The 22,815-nt window shown below is 34.2% G+C and overlaps 1 protein-coding gene across 1 annotated transcript in view; it reads left to right on the top strand.

The window, feature by feature from the left end:
* The window catches only part of AGPS (alkylglycerone phosphate synthase), a 137,297-nt gene that overhangs the window by 33,647 nt on the left and 80,835 nt on the right, over nt 1-22,815 (top strand). Inside the window, exons 2-8 of the mRNA XM_060152570.1 lie at nt 2,226-2,315; nt 11,068-11,158; nt 12,999-13,119; nt 13,215-13,289; nt 17,630-17,701; nt 19,201-19,280; nt 20,473-20,553. Coding sequence (XP_060008553.1) covers nt 2,226-2,315; nt 11,068-11,158; nt 12,999-13,119; nt 13,215-13,289; nt 17,630-17,701; nt 19,201-19,280; nt 20,473-20,553 — 610 coding nt within the window. The remainder of the gene's footprint in view (nt 1-2,225; nt 2,316-11,067; nt 11,159-12,998; nt 13,120-13,214; nt 13,290-17,629; nt 17,702-19,200; nt 19,281-20,472; nt 20,554-22,815) is intronic.

The raw sequence follows: 22,815 nt of genomic DNA, 5'->3' as shown, positions 1-22,815 counted from the left end.
ATCTGCCTGCCAATGCAGGGGTTACGAGTTCAATCCCTGGTCGGGGAAGATCCTACATGCGGCAGAGCAACTAAGCCCGTGTGCCACAACTACTCTGCCCGTGCGTCACAAATACTGAAGCCTGCACGCCCTAGAGCCCGTGCTGCACAAAAAGAGAAGCCACCGCAATGAGAAGCCTGTGCACTGCAACGAAGAGTAGCCCCCGCTCACCACAACTAGAGAAAGCCCACACGCAGCAACAAAGACCCAATGCGGCAATAAATAAATAAATAAATAGATCAATCGATCGATCAAGATGTATTTGAACAATATGTTTTTGTACAGGAAATATAGTTTTTATTGTTAGCAAACTCTAATTTTAAAGAGAGCATTCCTAGTTTCTTTTTAATTTTATGTATAGATGGGTATTTCATTACATAATTAATGACTGTATTTGGTTCATTTGTATCGTGTTAGTGTTCTACTTGTTTGAAAAGCCCTTGAACTGGAAGAAGATTTATGGTTGTAATAAAAAATTTGCTTGCTGGTCAGTAGTCATTTTCTTCCTTGAGAATTATGGAGAATTAGAACACTTTTTATTTTTTATTTATTCAGTTGTTTCTTTGGCTGTGTTGGGTCTTCGTTGCTGCACGTGGGCTTTCTCTGGTTGAGGCGAGCAGGGGCTACTCTTCATTGCGGTGCGTGGGCTTCTCACTGTGGTGGCTTCTCTTGCTGAACTCTGGCTCTAGGCATGAGGGCTTCAGTAGTTGTGGCACGTGGGCTCAGTAGTTGTGGCTCACAGGCTCTAGAGCACAGGCTCAGTAGTTTTGGCGCACGGACTTAGTTGCTCCGTGGCATGTGGGATCTTCCCGGACCCGGGCATGAACCCGTGTCCCCTGCATCAGCAGGCGGACTCTCAACTGCTGCGCCACCAGGGAAGCCCTGGCAGGTGGATTTTTAACCACTCTGCCACCAGGGAATCCCTGGAACACTTTTTAATAGTACATCTTTGTTTATTTTGAAATTTCGTTAAAAAATTGAGGTAAAATTGACGTGTAACATTATACTAGTTTCAGGTGTACAGCTTAGTGATTCTAATTTGTGTATATTGTGAATTTTTCACCATAATAAGTCTAGTTAACATTCATCAGCACACATAGTTACAGAGTTCTTCTTTATGATGTATTTTCAAGTATTTTCATCATAAACTACAGTCATTGAATTTGCAGTAAGGAGATTCACCATCAGTTTATTTCAGTGGCCCAAGTATACTAGGGCACCATGCCAAAGTATGTATTAAATGCTGACACAGTAGTTCGGTGTGGTTGCTTATTGTGTTCTGCATGCGTCCAAACCAATCTAATTCTTTTGTAATATGTAAAATTGAATGAGTAAGTGATTGATTTTGATGAAAACGATTTTTAAAACTATGAAATACTGGCATTTTGGAAATTAAAGATAACATTGTTTTGGAACGTTGAAAACTGGTATGGTCATTAACTGTTATGTTAATGTTAATACGTAGATCAGGGTAGTTGTTGGCATTTACATGGAAGTTAAAGGATTTAGAATGTTTGTAAACCCAGTGTTCAGATTTTTAATCTACTTTATTGAAAGTGCCTGCTACTGGTAGTGTCAATGCTAGTGAACCTACTTTGTAAATTGGTCTTTTTCATTCTAGTGGAAGATTAATAATTGCGATTTTTCTAATATATGAAAAAACTTGTTTCCTGTTAAGTGAATTTTTTTTCCAGTTTTATTTATTTATTTATTTATTTATTTTTTAAACATCTTTATTGGGGTATAATTTTTTTTTTTTAAAACATCTTTATTGGGGTATAATTGCTTTACAATGGTGTGTTAGTTTCTGCTTTACTGTTCAGTGAATTTTATTTTAGTTGCAAAATATTTTAGGCTGTCATATAATATAAACTCAGTAACATGCAAAATGAAGCATGTTTGTACTCTAAGAATATTTTTCTCCTTCTTCCTTTTTCCTTTGAATGCATTAAATTTAGTGGTTGTAGCCCTTTGTGAAGCAGGTGCTGCTCATCAGAGTGATTCTATATTTAGAAATATTAATGTATAGACATTTTAATATATATTCATTTTATTTAAAGCAACATAATATTAGTGGAATAAGGTCTTCTGTTAAATGATTGTGAAAGTTAATAGTCAATGATACAGTGTTCAGTTTTGAGATGTTTAGTATAGATCTCATTTATGTGTATTTTTCTGCTTATTAGGCAAGAAGTTATGAAATGGAATGGATGGGGATATAATGATTCCAGGTTCTTCTTCAATAAGAAAGGACAAGTTGAGTTGACTGGGAAAAGGTAACTTTTTTTCTTTGTTTTATTCCTTTTATTTCTCTTTCTCTGAAAAATCTTAAACGTAAATATAATGTTAAATAATAGACATACATAAAAAATAGAATAATAGAATGACTCCCCCCTTGATTTAAAAGTTATTAACATTTTGCCATAATTGCTTTTCTTTTTCTGTTATGTATCAAATTCTGACATTGTCATGTCACTTCTAAATATTTATATATGTATCCCTTAAAAAATAAGGACCTAATATAACCAGTCATATAATACTATTATCATACTCCCCCAAATAACAGAAATTTTATATCTGATTATTCACATTCACATTTCTCTGTCTAAATAATATCATTCTATAGGTAGTTTGAATAGGATCCAAAAAGGTTTGCAGTTACCCACCATCTAATCCGCATGACATTGGCTTGTTCAAAGTAACTCTTTGTTTAAGACTGGAAGTATAATTTTGGTTGGGTTATTATGGAAGGTGAACATTATGGAAGGTCCTTGTGAATATAAATAGTATTTTTAAAATTAGTTTTCTGAGGTATATTAGAGAAGAAGTGATGAAGAGAGATCAGTCATTTGTGTGGTAACTTTCACATTCTGAAATATTTTTGGTAATAATGTTGATACGAATTCTAAAGAATATTTGTATTGTTACTGTTCCAGATGTAGACAGAATTGTAAAATGAGTTCTTAATTGATTTTAAGTAACACTGACCCTGCTGAAGCTGGTGTTTTGGGTTTGTCTATTGAATTTTGATATAACTTGGAAGGACAGTGAGTACAAATACAAAATTTTTAAATGTGGCTCTAAAAATAAATTAAAAATTGAGACTAGGTAAAAATTGGATTAGGTATATCATGAATCTGTTCCAGTATTTCACTTTGACTTTATATCTATTGGGCATTAATATACTTGTTTTTAAAACAAGTATATGGTATATCAGTATACTGAAATACCAGCAAGAAAAGTTTTCTTTGGAGAAATTCTTTTTCTTTACAACATAACCATTCCATTTTTGTTTTTAACTTAAACGTACTTCGTACCTGAAAAAAAACCTCAGGAATGGTAATTAGTAACTAATTTTAATGAAGGTGTGAAGGTATACAATTTACGTTTGCTTTTTAATAGGAAAAATAATTATCTGCATTCTCATTCCCATTCTTTAGTGTGACTGGACAGCATGTTGGTGGAGACTTAGTTGAGAAATTGTGTAATTCAGGTAGAAGGAATTTCTAGTTAAAATTAAATTTACCAGTGTTCTAAACATTGAGTGTTTTATGTTTTAAATAGAATAATGTCTAATACAGTAGAAACTTGTCATGTAGAGATTGGCTTTACAGAATCTTCATGGGGGAAAGAGTGAATCTTCTGAACTTAGAAAACCAACTTTCTCTCTTCTTAGATACTGTCTTCATTTCTCTCTTTCTCTCTCTCTGGACCTTGAAGTTATAGCATCTTTGTTTTATGTGAGGGGGCAAATAGGCACTTGTGCACTGTGCCATTGAAAGCATAAGATACCTACTGTCTTCTGTAGGGTACTGTAGGCTATGGATTTGTTTATGTTAGCAGTGTATGTGTGTGAAGTGAATGATTAGTCATAGGAAGTGTCACAATTATTTATACCTTAGTGTATGAACCCTTATACCATGGGTTTAGAATCTGGCTCTTATTTTGGGTGTTCTGGCACTTGGCTTGCCAATTTTCCCAGAGAGGATCAGATTGTAGGTGGCTGATACATGTGTGACACTCATAAGATACTAAAAGAAAATTAGAACCCCAGTGTGTTCACTTATGATTAGATTATTTCTTTTTTAGGATGTAGAACACTTGTTAATGCCCTTCCTGATATTAAGATATGTAGAAAATAAAATTTGTAATTTATATATTGTTTGGAGAGCATAAATTCAGAGCAAAGGGAATTCAGTGGTCTTGAGAGAGATTTTTATCCAGGTTGTAGTAGAATTCGAGAATTTTTCCATTGACTTTAGACTTTGGAAGATTACTGCTGCTGCCCGTACAACCAGAATGCATTTCTTAAAGGCCTCATTTCTTTGCACTGTTGACTGCTGAGTCCAAGTCCAGTGGGGGAGAGGGGAAGAGAACAAGGGTACGTCTGACTGGCAGAGCCTGCAAGGGTAACCTTTGCTTCCTACTGAATTATCCATTATCTAGAGGGTAATTCTGCAAACACAGAATTGGAATTTAAATGTTCTAGGATTAAATATGTTATACATAAACTATTTAATAACTGAAACCAAATAACTAAATAATATTCACTTCTCATTTTGGTGCTTCCAGAAGCACCATTATCTTGCCACAGACAGGATAATAAACTGGATTGAATTGGATCATAGCTTTCTCTATATCTAGTCTAGTTTCCTAGGGCTAATGATTGAATTAGTAGATTTCTCTGATTTTTTTTTTATCAGAAAACATTTAGAAATATTATTTAAGATAATAATAGCTATTACTTACTGAGCTCCTACTGAGTTATCTTAAAATAACCCTAAGTGGGTAGTGATATGTTCTTAGAAATAATCAGGAGATTGAGGATGAGAGAGGTTAAGTAGCTTACTTGAGGTCAGCTGTGCAGTGGGAAATTGTGATTAAAAAACAAGTGTTTTAAGCTTCATTTTTGTGCTCGTTCTATTATACTGTGCTAATGAGGTACCATACTCATCCATTGTATTGATTTTATTCTCTTTCCAGTCTCTGGAAGCACTTTACAGGAGCCTTCTACACTCTATACACCGGTACAGTAGAGTTAGTCATATTGTAAAAAGTTAACCTATGGCAAAAGTTTCTGTTGCTCCAGAGGAACATGAAGGGCAGAAGCGTAAGAAGGTTGTGATATTCCTAAAAGAGAAAATGGAATTTGTGACTAGAAAGGATGAGTACAAGAAAACAATATGAATTCACCATGTTGTATTAATAATATTAGATTTTAAGGCCAGTTTTTGAAATTCTTTGTAAAGACTTTCTATTCCAGCATTGTAGTGGACTGAACAAATATAGACCCTTTGCCTTCTATAACCAGGTAGAAAACATGGATAAAATACTACAAGAAAGAAATAATAACAGAGCTGGAAAGAAAGAAAGGGAAATCCTTAGGTGCCAGAAACTAAGAGTGACTCTCAGTGAAAATTTATGGGGAGATTCCCCTATTTTTGATCCACCGAACATTGAAAAGGTAGAAAATTTTTATGAGTAAATGTGGTTGGTTGTCTGTATATATTTTGGGGAGGGTAACTTTGGCATTTCAAACCCAACCATTAAATTAGAAGCAGTTATAAGCTATTAACAGATGTCAGGGAAAAATCATAAGTTTTTCCCTGAGCACAGTCTGTTTTCTGAACAGACTTGTAATTTGTCAGTTTATAAATCCCTAGGTTTATAATCTTGCAATTCTTATTCCTCCTAGATATAGATGAATTGAGTCCTCCTAGGTTTAAGCAGCAGAAGGCAGTACTTCAGAGCTAATGCTATATAGATTTCTATAAATAAAAAAATTTGAAAAGTGTCATTATTCTTTGACTTTAAAAGCGTTATACATTAGTTGGTGCTTTCAAGGCACAAGTTAGTGATTAGGTAGAGAGAATTTGTTTGGGTTTGTTGTACTTTGTATTTTCAGTGGCATAATTTTTAAAGTTTTACCTCCTATAAAAAGCTATTAAATTGGTTAGCAATTGTGGAACTCCCTGAGAATAGATGGTTGCGTCTACTAATATTTTGCTGCCTCTGTGCACTGCCCCAGAGTGAGTCACCTTGTCTTTAGTCACCTTAAATCCTGATGTGCACTTGCTTCTTGGGTATTTATGTCCACAGAGTTTTCTTTCCATTATACAGTGATTTCATTGGTTTTGAAAGTTTGCTCTGGTTCTGTATCTTCTACAATATAGTCTACTTTGATCTTAAGAAAAGGTGGTAAATTGACCTCACCTTATATTTTACAACAAAAACCATTTCTTAAAGTTCTCAAACCAGTCTTCAGTTGTGGTAAAGATCTATTCAGTGGTCACCCTGTTTCAACAGTTCGTATGGGCATTTGGCTTTCTGGTAAAAGTTGCATGTTTCCTGCCCATATGTTCACCATACAAATTAAATGTCTTTGTAGCTTTGACTAAACGAGGTTGTAAGTTTCTTAAGAACAGGAGTCATATTGTAGTACCAATTCTGTGTGTCCTGCAATGCTTAGTACAGTCTTATGAGTGTTAAATAAATGCTTATTTATAGTTCTGGATGTAAATCCAAATTATTTTGCTGTAAGAATCAAGTCATTCCAAAGCTGTTTCTTATGTTAAATACCTCTAATTCCTTTAACTTTATGTTTCTTTTCCATTCATTTACTTTTTTGATTTCAGAGTTTTCTCCTTTACCTCATGATATTTTATGAGATTTTGGGGGCCCTTGGCAGTATGCTAGGCTTTATGATTATTAAGTCAAGCTTCTTTTACTGTTTTTCAAATCCCAGGGCATTAGGTGCAAGAAAAAGTGCAATTGAAAAGCTTTCATTCTTACGTGGAACTCTTTTTGAACTGTGTTAAGTTTTATGCGGGAATTATAGATAATGGAGCAAAGTCTTAAATCCAAGGTTCTGCCAAATAAGATATTTCTTCAGAGTCTGAAATATTGTGCATTCAGATGTAGAAGTATATTCTGGTTATCTTAATGGTAGAATGTAGGTTTTTTGCACATGACAGTAATACCAACCTTGTATCTCTTGGTTCAAGTGTCCTGAAGGGGGGTTGCCTTTTTATTTTATGGGTAATGTTACTTGTGAATTAAGGGATTCACAAAGGTCCTAATATTATCCTTCCGTGAATATTAAGAGTCTCCTATATATGACAGAGACCCAAAGTAATTGTATGGTTAAAATATACGGGCCCAGGATTAAAACCTAATATTTCCAAATTGGCCTTTTTATAGGACATTATAACACGTAGTAGCATATGTGTTATAACCAATTTCCCAGAATTTATACTTTTACTGTCAGGTAAGATGAAGAAAATTTTATATGCTGAATGTCTTAAGTTGTTTTAGCTGTGAGTCTTATACTTTCTTTCATTCCAATTTCTTTAAATTTATGAAAAAGGTATTATTATATAATACTTTAAATATTCCATTTCAGTTTGAATGTTAGCACTTGTGATTTTATAATATAAAAAAGAGGAACTCGTTGAATAAAACATACTTGTTTATTTTTTTCATTCCACTATTATTTTTGTTTTGCTAACCTTTATGTAAAGATTTATTTGAGAATTTTAGATGGTATTTTTGTTACATAATATAAAGTCATCATAAGAGGTGACATCCTTTCAGCCAATGCCGTGTAACTTAAAATTACATGACAAAATGAGTGGTTTTTGTCACTTCCAATTAAAAATTCCTTTGGATAGGGCACACCACTGGCTCCTTTAATATTGAATTCTGTATTATAAACATATATTTAATTTCAGTACAGAATTTATATATTACACACTGATTCCCCCCCCCCACTTTGGCTATCTTTGTGAAGTCAAAGTAAACTTCTGAGGCTAGTTGCTAAAAGCTTTTGCAGTTATTCAAGCTCTGATGAAATGAGGGGGAAATAATCTTGAGCAAAAGTATTACACTTTGAACATTTTATTTTATTTTATTTTATTTTGGCTGTGTTGGGTCTTCGTTACTGTTCCTGGGCTTTCTGTAGTTGTGGCGAGTGGGGGCTACTCTTTGTTGAGGTGTGCGGGCTTCTCATTGTGGTGGCTTCTCGTTCCGGAGCACGGGCTCTAGGTGCGCAGGCTTCAGTACCTGTGGCACGTGGGCTCAGTAGTTGTGGCTCACGGGCTCCAGAGCACAGGCTCAATAGTTGTGGCGCACAAGCTTAGTTGCTCCTCAACATGTGGGATCTTCCCGGACCAGGGCTCGAACCTGTGTCCCCTGAATTGGCAGGCAGATTCTTAACCACTGGGCCGCCAGGGAAGTCCCTTGAACATTTTGAATAACTTGTACAACATAGATGTTAAGACCAATATATAGTCTATTCTGGTTTGTTTTCGGTATTGGTTTAATTGTTCTTTGATCTGGAATAGATAGTGACTACTAGAGTATCTCTTCTTTTCTTCATTTAAACACACACTTTTCTCCATTAAACACAAAAATAAAAATAGCTTTGAGGACTTAAATGGCCATCTTGGAAAAAAATTACTTCTGACCTTACTTCATACCAAATACAGAGATCAATTCCAGATAGGTTATAGACCTAAATACATAAGCTAAAACTATAAAATTGCTAGAAGAATATACAGAATGTCTTTCTGAATTTGAGGTAGGCAAAAAGCAGAGAACTAAAAGCATTAATATAAGGAAAAGGTGAATCACCATTAAAATACAGAACTTCTTTTCATCAAACGACTCCTTTAAGGGCTTCCCTGGTGGCGCAGTGGTTGAGAGTCAGCCTGCCGATGCAGGGGATGCAGGTTCGTGCCCCGGTCCAGGAAGATTCCACATGCCGCGGAGCGGCTGGGCCCGTGAGCCATGGCCGCTGAGCCTGCGTGTCTGGAGCCCGTGCTCCGCAACGGGAGAGGCCACAACAGTGAGAGGCCCGTGTACCGCAAAAAAAAAAAAAAAAAAAAAAAAAGACTCCTTTAAGAGAGTGAAAAGACAAATCACAGAGTGAGAGAAAATATTTAATACATACATCCTTGATTTCAGAATATACAGAGAATTCTTATACATCAATAAAAACATAATAATAATAAATGAGTAAAAATGAACTGGCATTGAAAACAGGATATCTAAATGGACAATAGATATATGAATAGAAGTTCAATTTCTTGAGTAATCAGTGAAATTCAAATTAATATTGTCAAGAGATTACCAATAGAATGTCTCATAATGAAAATAACTACAATACCAGGTATGGAGAGGATGTGGAACAAGTAGAACTCTTTATACATTGCTGGCTGTTAACATCTTGGAAAGCTATCTGCCAGCACCTCCTAAAGCTAAACATATGCATAGACTGTGGCCTAGGAGCTCCACCCTAGTTATATAGCTATCTGAAACATGTGATATGTGATCTTCAGAAAACAAGTTCAAGAACGTCCCTGCACATACCAAAAACTGTAAACAACTCTATTTTCTGTCACCAATACAATGGATAAAGTAATTATGCTATACTCACACAGCGGAATTAAGCCATGGAAATGAATGAACTGCAACTACGTACACAAACATAGATGACTCTCACAAATATAATATTGAACAAAAGAAAGCAGACACAAAAAGTACATTTTATATGATTTCATTTATATAAAGTTAACAAGATAGTTGTTCCTTTGGTGTGGGGAAAGGTGATAATGCCTGGAAAGGGGCAAGGAGGGGGATATTTCTGGGGTGCTGGTAATGTTCTATTTCTGGATCTGCATGCTGATTACATGGGAGGTTTACTTTGTAAAAATTCATTCAGCTATACACTTACTTTTTGTATGCATGTTATACTTCAATGTTTTGTAAATAAAATATTTATAAAATTAAACAAAGATAAAACAGCCATAATATAGTATAGTTTTATTTGGCTGTTCTGTCATCATGGCAGGGAGAGGGAAGTAGAGAAGTTGCAAGAACATTATAGTGAAAAAAATTACCGAATATAGCTACCGTGATTTTATAAATATTCATTAATAAAGAATTTTAGAATAATGATCTCACTTGTAATGATGGTAAGGAAAGAATCAGACTAGAGGCAGCATCATATAGTATTTAAGAGCACAGACTTATTTATTACTTATTTAACCTTATTTATTTATTTATTTTTTGCGGTATGTGGGCCTCTCACTGTTGTGGCCTCTCCCGTTGCGGAGCACGGGCTCCGGATGCGCAGGCTCAGTGGCCATGGCTCACGGGCCCAGCCGCTCCGCAGCATGTGGGATCCTCCCAGACTGGGGCACAAACCTGTGTCCCCTACATCAGCAGTTGGACTCTCAACCACTGTGCCACCAGGGAAGCCCCATCTTGGGGTTCTTATTGATTGCCTTTTCTCTTGATTATGGATCACACTTTCTTGTTTGTTTATGTCTGGTAATTTTGAAATGTATCTTGGACATTGTTAATGATATGTTGTAGAAACTCTGGATTCTGTTACATTCTTCTGAAGAGGCTTCTTTTTTTTTTTTTTTTAAACCAAGCAATTAACTTGACTCATCTCAAGTTTCCTTCTTTGGTGGTGAGCAGCTGAATAATCTGTTCCGTTCTTTTAAGCTTAGCTGGGCTGCTTAGTGTGTCTGCTCCATACATGTGTAATTCAAGATCAGCCAGACATTTGGACAGAGTTTATACATAGGTCCCTCTGACTGACTCCTGGATTTGTGTGGTTTTTCTGTACTCTTCCCAGATGCTGTGTTCACTGTGAACACTGTCCTCTTTTTCTTTCAGCCAGGAAGACTGTAGGTTTTCTGCATTCTTCTTTCTTTCTGTGGTACTAGCTGGGGCTTTCCCTCAGGCTAAAGCCTGTTTAAAAAATAAAACAAAACTGGAAACTCATATAGGGCTGTTTTCTTCTTACTCCCTTACCACCTATTTTTGCCTGGTTTGGGGCTATCTATACTGCCCTCGAATAGTTGGGTTTTGTTTGTTTTGTTTTTGTCCAGAGCTTATCATTATATGTGGGAGGGTTGGTTCGATAGGAACAACTTGACCATTACTAGAAATAGAATCTAAGATTTGAACTTAAGTGAAGATACTTTACTCTAACGTTTTACATTCTTTGTACCTTAGGTACCCTCTTAGTGGCATGGTTTTGCCAACTTTTAAAGAGTGGATCCAAAATACCCTTGGAGTAAGTCTGGAGCATAAAACTACCTCTAAAGTAAGCAAATAAGAATGATTAATAATATTCTTAACTGAGTGTGTGTGTGTTTAATCCCAAATTAATTAGACTTATCTTAGTAATTTGTTATAGTTATTTAATATATTTGTTATTTTTTTTGTTAAGAAGTTTACTAGTCATATTAGCCTTGTTAGGCTTTCTAGGGGTGATTTTTTAAAAAAAAATTTTTTAGCATCACAGATATAGAGCCTAATCTCAGCATTTATCTGAGATTTATCTGGCAAATCTGTAATCCTCTCTGAGCCTCAGAGTTGTAACTGTCTGTCCTGTGTTTCACAAGTAGTAGTGAAGTTCAAATGAATGAATTCTGTGAGAGAACTTTGTTACAAAAATATAAGTTGCTGTTATTTTTAGGTTTTGTAATGAACTGACAGTAATCTAGAATTAATATAGAATAATTTAAAATAAAAATATAATGTTACATTTATTAACAAAACATTTAGAATATTTGAAGATTGAAAAAAGTGAAGTAAAAGTTTGATTAAGATATGGGTGATAGAGAATTTTAGTTTGCTCATGTGGTATCACTTTTCTGACGGGGGTGGTTAGAATCCTTTAGACTATATACGTATTAAACTAATGAAATAGTTAACATTTCTTTATATAATCTTTATTATTTATTAGTATTATTCGCTATGGCATGGTATTCTGCGTCCTTCTAACTGAGTATAACTTGCATAAGTGCAGGGACTATGGCTTATACTATATTATCCACTATATCCAATATATTATTAAAGACTGTAGGTATTCAGTGAGTGCTTGTTTGGTTTATTTATAAATCCACAGTTACATTTTATTCTAGTATTAAATTAGGCTAAACAGCTAATTTCTATCCCTCTCAAACCAAATTCTTTTAACTTTTCTTTAAAGATCTCTTCTATTTCCTTTTTTGACTATTTGTGATTACTTTTTTGACACTGATGCAATCTATATACCATATTCAGAAATTTCACCAGTTTTACATGCACTTCTTTTTCTGTTTTGAGCCCTTTCAGTTTTCAATAACTTGACAAAATAGTAATCTGTATGATGGTATCTGTATGATGGTGATAATCTCATTTAACAGATGAAGAAGGCAAGGCTTGCACAACTTGGGTGACTTGCCCAATGTCACATAGCTTTAAAGTTGAAGATTTACTTTTCAAGTTACCTGTTAGTTGAAATTAAGTATCAAGTTTATGATTATGTTGTGAGTTTTAAAGCACTCCTGTAAAAATGGGTTTATTACTTATTGGGAGGCTTTTTGCTGATCATTTAAAAATAATAAAAGGAAATGATAAACTTTATCTACAGGTGAAAATGTAGTTAATGCAAAAGTTAACTATCTTTCCCCCAGTGTCCCTAGTCTAAAATCGAAGATTTGAGACTTTGCTATCTTCCTTGTTCTTAATTGTAATCTTTATTTTTATTTTATTTTATTTATTTATTTTTTGACCATGCCGCACGGCATGTGAGATCTTAGTTCCCTGACCTGGGATGGAACCCTGGCCGCCTGCGGTGGAAGCAGGGATTCTTAGCCACTGGACCGCCAGGGCAGTCCCCTTAATTGTAATCTTCAGAAATAATGAAAAGGAAGGCCATAGAAGCAAAAGAGAAAACATAGGCTTTTATAACTTATGTTACAGAATGTGATTAACCAGAGCATTTGTAATTGGTTACTGTCACAGAGTTGGTTTCCATATGTATTATTTGTTATTTTCCTATGCCTCTGTCCTAATTTGGATGTAAAAATTTACATTTTATAGTCACTCTCTGTAACATAGGTATTCAAATTTTATTTTCTAAAAATAAGTCAGAGAAAACCAATTTTATTTTCTAGGCATCCTTAAATCCTAGTGATACACCTCCTTCTATTGTAAATGAAGATTTTCTTCATGACCTTAAAGAAGTTAATATTTCATATTCACAAGAAGCAGATGATCGAGTATTTAGAGCTCATGGTAAGCAACTTTATATAAGTGCTATTTATTTTTAATTTGTAAATTTCCTATAATTTAAGATGTTTTTGCATTTTCTTTTTTAAACCTCAAAATAGGTCATTGTCTTCATGAGATATTTTTGCTCAGGGAAGGAATGTTTCAGCGAATTCCTGATATAGTTTTATGGCCAAGTAAGTTCTTGTTTTTCTTTGTATTATTAATTTAGTATTGTTAAATTTTAAGTAAATTTAGTATTGGAGATACGTACTTTTAAACATATGAACTATAAAAAATATAGATCACTATATTTTTAGAGTTTTCTAAAGGTCACATCATTCTTAATATGATCATCCTGAATGGTTGGTTTTAATGATTAATTTTGTTGATGATTAAATCTTCATTTAGTACGTACATATCCTTTTGCGAGGTCAGTAGAAAAATGTATTTTGGGCTAATTTGAAAGCTTAATGAAATTATTATCAATCAATTATATATTTAGATGTATAGAAACTCTTAACGTAACTGATTACTGCAACCAATAATAGTAGTTTGTTGATGTTAACTTGTGGGCTAAAAAATACGGTATTCAAATGATGAATAAGATGAATAACAACTTGATGAACAAGTTGTTTAATATGGATATTGTCTTTGATATAAATAATTAAATTTTGAGAAATTAATTTCATTTAGGGATTTGGCTTGAGATGGAGGATGGATGAGCTTTCTGTTATTGTTTTGCTCTTGCTGATGCTTAGGCACTATATTTATATATATGGTTTTATATCCACGTCTTGTAGCAGAAACTTTAAAGCAGAATACAGGTATACTGCTCCTTACCGTCTATAATTACCTTTTAAGAAGTTCTATTGATCTTCCGATCCTTTTTTCTCTTCAGATTCCATAAAAGGATTATATAGAGTGTTTTATTTTTCAAAAAATTGCCTCATTCATGGACTCTCAGTTCTTAGATGTGATCCTTTTCCTTTGCAGGGAATATCTGAGGGAAAAATCCTACTTGAATTTGGGGATAGGAAGGAGGGTGACATATATAGGGAGAAAACAATCTATCTGAATAGTGTATTGGTGCCCAAATCAAGTCTAAAATTTTGTTCTGTTGAATCTTCCAGTATAAGAACTTCTTGGAAATAGTTTGTTTCCCAACAGGTTGTCAGTTCACTGAGGCCTTTATTTAACTTTAATGTAAATTTCCTTTTGGTAATAAAGTTCAGGTTTTTCTTTGCATGAGGGTAAGTTTTGAGACAATATGGCAATTTGAGACAATGTGGTATTCCATAGAGTGGAGGTGGCTTTCTCATCTTACAGTTTAAATAGCTACACACCATATCTGTATATATACATATGTACACATACCTAGGAAGTCTATCGTTGTGGATGTCTTTAAGTCTGTCTGTAATTGGAGTCTGAATTCTACGTGTTGCTTTAATATGATGTCTAGGGCTTATCTAAGAGTAAGAACTTGTAATATATGTAACTTTCCTGATTTGGAGTCATACTTAAACCAGGAATTGTCACCATTGTGACCGGTACACAGTGTAGCTATTTCTACCTTTCATTTAGTTTGGAAAAGTAGTTAGTTACTTATACATTGTATGTTGTCTGGGTAAGTATACTTATAAAAATAAAGTCTCCTTTAGAAGTACTTCACTTATTCAATTTCTGCATTATTTTCAGCAGTCTAAATATCAAAACTTTAGGTCTGTGAAAATATGTGCTAGGTACTGTTCTAGGTATTGAAGATAAGACACTGAACAAAATACAAATCCCTATTCTTAGGTGCTATACAATTAAGTGGGGGCGGGAGGAGACGGAACAATAAACAAATATTTAATGTAGCAAAGGGTGGTAAATGTTATAAAGAAAAACAAGGCACAGTAAAAAGATAGAGAATAAATAGGGTGGGTGGTGGGATGAGGGAGTGCTGTGTCAAATAACATTGTAAAGGAAAGCTTCCGATTTGGTGACAATCCTTGAAATAGTTTTGCCTTGTTAAAGGTTTTTAACAGACATCTTTGGGTATTTTATTAATTATTAATGAACTAGTATTCCATTTATTGAAAATTTTTACCACAGATAGTAAGCTTTATAGGCTTAATCTGAAAGCCTAAAAATGGATTTTTATTAAATTTGGAATGATGCAAATGACATATATTCCTAGCTTTAAGAAAACCTGGGAAATGATAATCATAACTTTTATAGAACAGTATTTTTACTTTCATAAATGGATATTAATTTATATATTTTCATTTGTATCCTTATTTCCCTTTCAGGTCCTAAGCAAGTGATACTCAATTTTTGCATGGTTTCCTTGCTTCAAATCTCTTTTTCCTCCATGCCATCCCATAATTTATCAGGAGATTGATCTTTCTAAAACACTCTCTTTGCCATGTTGTTCCCTTCCTTAATTCCCTTTTGCTAGTCAAATTGAGTCTTAGCACCTCTTGCTTGGTGTTTAAAATCTTCTGCCTTCAGATTTTTAATACTTACTTTACTTTTACACTGAAAAGTACCCTTTGGTGTGTACAGTAGAAAGGAGTTTGTATGCAGTATATCATGTATAATGTTTAAAGTTTTGTTTAAAGAACAATAAAGAATCATCAATGGATGCAAAAATTAGTGGGCAAAAGTATGAAACATTTATGTAATCAAAGTATTTCCTCATGAGATATTTATTAATTATAGTTTTTTTAAATAAATTTATTTATTTACTTGTTTTTATTTTTGGCCGTTTTGGGTCTTTGTTGCTGTGCGCAGTCTTCATCTAGTTGCGGCACGCGGGGGCTACTCTTTGTTGTGGTGCACGGGCTTCTCATTGTCGTGGCTTCTCTTGTTGCAGAGCATGGGCTGGGTGCGCGGGCTTCAGCAGTCGTGGCACGCGGGCTCGGTAGTTGTGGCTTGTGGTTTCTAGAGCGCAGGCTCAGTAGGCAGGTGGGCTCAGTTGCTCTGCGGCATGTGGGATATTCCCGGACCAGGGCTCAAACCCCTGTCCCCTGCACTGGCAGGTGGATTCTTAACCACTGCGCCACCAGGGAAGCCCTATAGTGTTTTTATATGGAGAAACCTAACAGTTGGCCCTTCTGATCCAAGGGTTCTGCATCTGTAGGTTCAACCAATGCTGTTCAAAAGTATTTGGAAAAAAAATTACATAAAGGCAACATGCCAGTAACTATATAGCATTTACATTGTATTTACAACTATTTGCATAGCATTTACATTGTATTAGGTATTATAAGTAATCTAGAGATGATTTAAAGTATACAGAAGGATGTGCTGTAGGTTATGTGCAAATACTATGTCATTTTCTTTTTTTTTTAACATCTTTATTGGAGTATAATTGCTTATAATGGTATGTTAATTTCTGCTTTATAACAAAGTGAATCAGTTATACATATGTTCCCATATCTCTTCCCTCTTGCGTCTCTCTCCCTCCCACCCTCCCTATCCCACCCCTCTAGGTGGACACAAAGCACCGAGCTGATCTCCCTGTGCTATGCAGCTGCTTCCCACTAGCTATCTGTTTTACATTTGGTAGTGTATATATGTCCATGCCACTCTCTCACTTTGTCACAGCTTACCCTTCCCCCTCCTCATATCCTCAAGTCCATTCTCTAGTAGGTCTGTGTCTTTATTCCCATCTTGCCCCTAGGTTCTTCATGACCATTTCTTTTTCCCTTAGATTCCATATATATGTGTTAGCATACGGTATTTGTTTTTCTCTTTCTGACTTACTTCACTCTGTATGTATGTCATTTTCTTTAAGGGACCTGAGCTTCCCAGATTTTGGTGTCTGTAGGGGTCCTGGAACCTATCCCCTGTGGATACTGAGGGACTACTGTACTGTATTACTAAATGATGAGAGTTAACATTACCAGCAATGAGACTTATCTACATCATGCGCCTCCAGATACAATGCACTGAGAAAGGCACAGCATCACTTCTGTGGAATTCCTGCCAAAATGTATAAACTGAATTTAATCCTAAGGAAATAAGCAAACCCAAATTGAGGGACATTATATGAAATAACTGACCAGTGCTCTTCAAAAGTGTCAAGGTCAAAGTAGACTGAGGAACTATTTCAGAGTAAAGAAGACTAAGGAGATGTGACAACTAAAATGCAGTGTGTGATCCTGATCCAGAAAAGAGGACATTAGTGGAACAGCTGGCAAATTTTGAATAAGGTCTCTTGATTAGTTAATAGTATTGTATCAGTGTCAATTGCTTGGTTTTTATAGTTTTTATAGTTATATAAGATGTTAGTATTTGCAGCTACTGGGTGAAGGAAATCTTTGTACCATTTTTGCAACTTTTTTGTAAGTGTAAAATTATTTAAAAATGAAAAGTTAAAAAAGACAAAAAACAGTTTTTTAAAAAATATAGTGATTTAATGTGTTAGTGAGTGAATAAATGAAGGAAAAGTTTAGACACTAAAGAACTCTATAGACCCTTGTTTTGCAGGGTTACCCAGATTTTGTTCATGTCCTTGTGATTAATTTATTTTCCCTTTTTTCAACAGCGTGTCATGATGATGTAGTTAAGATTGTGAATCTAGCGTGCAAATATAACCTTTGTATCATACCAATTGGTGGTAGGTATTGTGTGTTTTGAATTTTAATGTGATGTAAATTTGTTCTATTTTAAATATTTGTGCCATCCCACTGAAAATATTCTTACAATTATGAAAAGGTTATCTTGAAAAACTGGTTTATGGTGTTTATTGGTTATGCTGGTCTATTTCTGTTCTGAGTAGATCTACCTAAACTGTTTGAGACATGATTTACCCTTAGTTCATGGCTTCTTTCCCATGTGGATCCTAATTGAAGCTGTGACTTACTGCCTAAATAAGAAAATGTTCCTGCTTTAGTAATTACTTTCTAACCTTTATCTTAATAGAGAGAATATTATTTTTCAAAGGCTAACTATACCCAACATAAATCTTTGAGAAGAAGGGATATGCAACTAGGATAGTGATAACCAAATCAGTAATATCTTTTAATACTGAAAACTAACATTATTTTACATTTTAAGATAAATTTAATCTCTCTTGATCATTCACCAACCACATCATTTTAACAGCTTACACAAGCCAAAGGAAATTGCCTTCACTGACTGAATTGGCATTGATGGAATGGAAATGGAACCTCTGCAAATCAGAAGTTCCAGATACCTTCTTCAGCTGATACTTATCGTTGAATTCATGCAAAAAAGGCATTACACTGCCACTTTTAATGAAATATTTTTCTGATTTCAAATGACTTTGACAAGAAATAGTGGTTACTAATCACAGACATGTTCTTAACATTGTTTCACCGTGTAGATCAATACCCCCTGTACTTGCATCAAGGTGACTTCCACTTATATTCTGTCCAAAAGATATAAAAGTACCAATTCAAACTTCATTCTGCTATATGATGGTACAGATCTGGTTAAGAACTGAGAACACCGTATTGTTCCGTATTGTTATCAAGAAAGCATTTTTCCTTTGACAACAAATGTTAAGTAGGAGTACATTGTTTAAATTCTTCTATATATTAATTATTCTATATTAAAAATCACTTTTTCACCAAAGAACATATAAATTTGTTTTTGAATATCATATAATCTGGGCAGTTTTAACTTTATATTCTAATTTATTAAAGCCTTTTTGCATGGGAGTATAAGATAATATTTTAAATGATAAGTGAATCTCATAAATATGGCAGAAAGGAGATAATGGTGTCTCTAGTTGTATAGGATGCGTATTTTTTCTTTTACGCTATCTCTCCACAGTAATCATTAGCGTAGAACTTTTCTAATCATGTTTTTGGAGTTCCACAAAATGCTAGGGGCTTCACTTGAGTGTGCCCGGGGGATGGAGCCATATCCCATTACTTTCAGCTTCATAATATTTCTTCATTTTGGCATGCACCATAAAATTAAGGTGAGTTTGCTTATAGTGTGTTAGCATTTGCAAATTACATTTTGCAAAGTAGAAATAGGTTTTATTTCCTAGAGGACCTATCTGTATACTTTGTCTTAGGGATTTACCCTAGAAATGTAGCTAAAAGTAAAATATTTAAGCATAGTTGTTGTTTCCTATTTTGGCAGGAGGAACAAGTGTTTCATATGGCCTCATGTGTCCTGCAGATGAGACAAGAACAATAATTTCTTTGGACACTTCACAAATGGTATATGATAATTTAAGATGTATTTGAAGATAGTGTTTAAAAGTTGTCTTTATGGCTCAGTCTTAGTTATTTTTAAAAAGGTATATTGTCCATTTTGTTTAAAATTTTTTCATCATTATATTTTACCTTTGTCTTCAGACCTCTAAAAGCTAAGTTCACTCTTACTCTAAGTCATATATCTTGATGAATTCTACCAAATTGACATGTGAAATTGACAATTTGAGAAGCATGGATTGGAATAGTGATACAATAGATGACCTGATGTATTGTTAAAAAACAAATAATATTTGTTAATGTTAATTTGAATCATCAAAACTTAGTTGTTCCCCAAATTTTTACTAATGCTATTGCACTTTTGCTTTTGGAAGAATAGAAGAGCTAATTAATTTTAAAATTAACTTAAAATTAATGAAGGTGCTAATAAACTTTAGGATTATTTTGTGAGATTTTGGTTCATTGTGGTCCAAGAGTTGGCCATTGTGCTATGTTAAAGTTTTAGTTTGGGTATGAACTTAATCTTTGTATAGTCAACAATATTCCTGTTTATATAATCTTTTATTATAATTAAAAATTTAATATTTATTATTATTTTATTGAAGTTTTTCAAGCATCAAAGTAGAGAGAATAGTATTTCTAGTCTCTAGATAAAATAATTATTTACATACATTGGCTTTATCTTTTTTCCTCTACTATTTTTAAAGCAAATCCTGATAGTATGCTACTTTACACCAAATATTTCTGTGTATTTCTTTTAAAAAGCACATTTTCTCACTATATTATTATCACTTCTGGCAAAATTAAAAGTAATTCCTTATATCATTTAATATCCAGTCCACATTCATTTTCCAGTTGTCTCAAAACTGTCTTTATTCTATAATTCATTTCATTGTTCAAATGGGGATTCAGACAAGGCCTGCATTAGCTTTTGGTGGTTTCTTTTAGTCTCATTTTATCTGAAACCCTCTTCCTCACTTTCTGAATGTCTGTGTTTTAAACCAACTCCTGTGCAATATACTGCCTGTGTTACTATGTCTGTCATGTTGTATAGTCAAGAACAAGTGGAGCTTTCTAGTGTGGGTAACCCTACTTACTTAATTTCTATCTTGTCACTTGCTGCTTTCAGTTAGGAGGTTATATTTCCTGAGAAAGTGTCTGTTCCTGGAGATGAGACTTCTTTCTTCTTTTGCAACAGAATCGAATCCTCTGGGTTGATGAGAGCAATCTGACAGCTCATGTAGAGGCTGGCATAACAGGACAAGAGTTGGAAAGACAGGTATGTTATTTAAAATTTTCAAAACTGCTGTGTATCCCCTCTATGAATAAAGTACCTTTCACAATATATTCACTGAACAAGCTTGTTCGGTTTCTGATGTGGGTCAGATATTGAGCTAGATGCTATGAACACAGTAGTGAGTAAGACACCCATCCCCTACCCTATGAAAGCTTACGTTATATTATGACAGAAAGTTAGGTAAATAGACATATGACTCAGTGAGAATTTCTAGGTGAAGCCTGGCTAAATGTGGGGTGTTTAGGCTCATCAAATGGGGTTCGAAGAGAAGGAGTTGAACAAAGATGGTATCACAGAGGACTCGGCATTTAAAATGAGGATTAAATTAGGATGAGTGAGAGTGAAAAGGAAATGGGGTTGGGGAGAACAGTCCAGTCAAGGGAAGCAGCATGTGCGGAAGATGTACAGGCAGCTGTTGCTTTGGAGGATCTGCAGATAGTTGAATATGGCTGAGATCTAGTTTGTGTATATGGGAGAACACATATTCTTGGTGTTTGTATTTTGGGTGAGTGTACGTATAGTAGTGGTAAAGGGTGAAGCCAGGAAAACATGAAGAGGTCAGATCATAAAGCCCCAGATGTTTGAACTTTACCTTTGTACTTAGTTTTCGTGAGCTACTCTGTGGAGGATGGATGGGCACGTAAAGGTGGATTAAGTGGCTGCTGCAATAATTTGGACAAGAGCTGATAGTGACTTGAAACAAGGTCGTAAGAATGGAGCGAAACAGAACAAGTTGGACACAGAATTCTCAGAAATTAATGATAAATTTGATCAATTTGGGTAGATGTTGGTATTTGCTATTCATTGAAATTTTCAAAGCATAATTCTATTGAAAACTGCTCATCTCATGAATAAGTGGAACTCCTGGAGTCCTTAGAGCACTTTTTTGGGATCGTAACGAATTTTAGGAAACTTGAGGTTCTCTTCATGGATTTTAAGCGGTAATTATTAAAATGTATTGGTTTCTTCAGCCCTTTCAAATATGGTCAAGATGACTGTAACTCAGCTTTTGTAAACAAAAGTTAGAAAGTCCAGTTCGCTGGTGATGAACTGACTATTTTGTTCAATTTGGGTTACAGAGACCCCTCTTTCCTACCTTTTTTTCCCTTCTTCCCACCTTTTAACAACACAGAGAGAAATGTGACATGCTTGTTGATCTTTTTTTTATTATCTTTTTCCATATTTCATGGTAAAGAGTTGAATGAAGTTGGTATGCTGGTGACCAATTCTGGATGAAAGGTTTTGAAAAACATTATTAAACTTTTATTTTTTATTTAATGCGCTAAAATACAGAGAACTAGAATAAAATTGAACATATTCATTGAGACATTAAAGATCTTCAGTAAGTCAAGGTTTTATATAATTCAAGGTAATTAGGTTTGTTAATTATTAATGAACTTTGTGGGTTGAATAATAGTATTTAATGAAAAAAAACCTGTAAAAAGGCCTGTATTAGTCTTCTGTTATGCTGAGAGGCATTATCAACATAGTGATTTTTTTTATAACAAAGGATGGCCTTTCATGTCTATAATTTTATATCCTTTATTATAGCATTTGATGTAGTATTTTAACCTTTCCAAGTTTTTTTTTTAAAGGTTAGAATTAAAATTCAAGGAACATATTTCCTTGAAATTTAAATGACATTTTCCTAGACTAGAAACTTCTGATATTTTACCTACTAGTTTATTTCCCTAAATGCCAACATAGAACATTTCTTTTTGCCTCTAGTAGACTCTAATATAGTTTCTATAGCTGTGTTGATCCCAGTTCAAGTTCTTCCTCATTATGCTTCTGTATTCTTCAGTTTCTTCTTCAGCTGAGGTAACCAACTTAAAACTTCCTGCTTTTTCATTCTAGAAGTTTTAAAATGACACAAATATATTAGTTGGGTAGCATAAATTTTCATCTTTTTAACTTGTAGATTACATTTTTTAATATGTATGAAATTTAAGGGAGGTCATTAAATGTTAACTTTGGATTTGGGGAATTTGTTTCTAGGTTTATTAAATCTTTGGCTACTTAATTTCATTAGTTAATAGTCTGGGGATATGTGACTTATGTTTTCCTCCCACTAGGGATGCATTTCTCAATGCCTCAGTTTCTTTATCTATAAAATGGAGATAATACCTACTTCATAAAGTTTTTGTTAGGATGAAATAAGTTAATAATGTAAAGTACTTAGAACTTTTATTCATTCCACTAATTTTTATTGAGTACTATCTGCTTCATTCAGACACAGCTGAC

The sequence above is a fragment of the Lagenorhynchus albirostris genome, chromosome 6 (assembly GCF_949774975.1).
Source record: "Lagenorhynchus albirostris chromosome 6, mLagAlb1.1, whole genome shotgun sequence".
Lineage (NCBI taxonomy): Eukaryota > Metazoa > Chordata > Mammalia > Artiodactyla > Delphinidae > Lagenorhynchus > Lagenorhynchus albirostris.
Note: the sequence above shows the minus strand (reverse complement) of the source record. Positions and strands in the feature narration are given on the sequence as shown.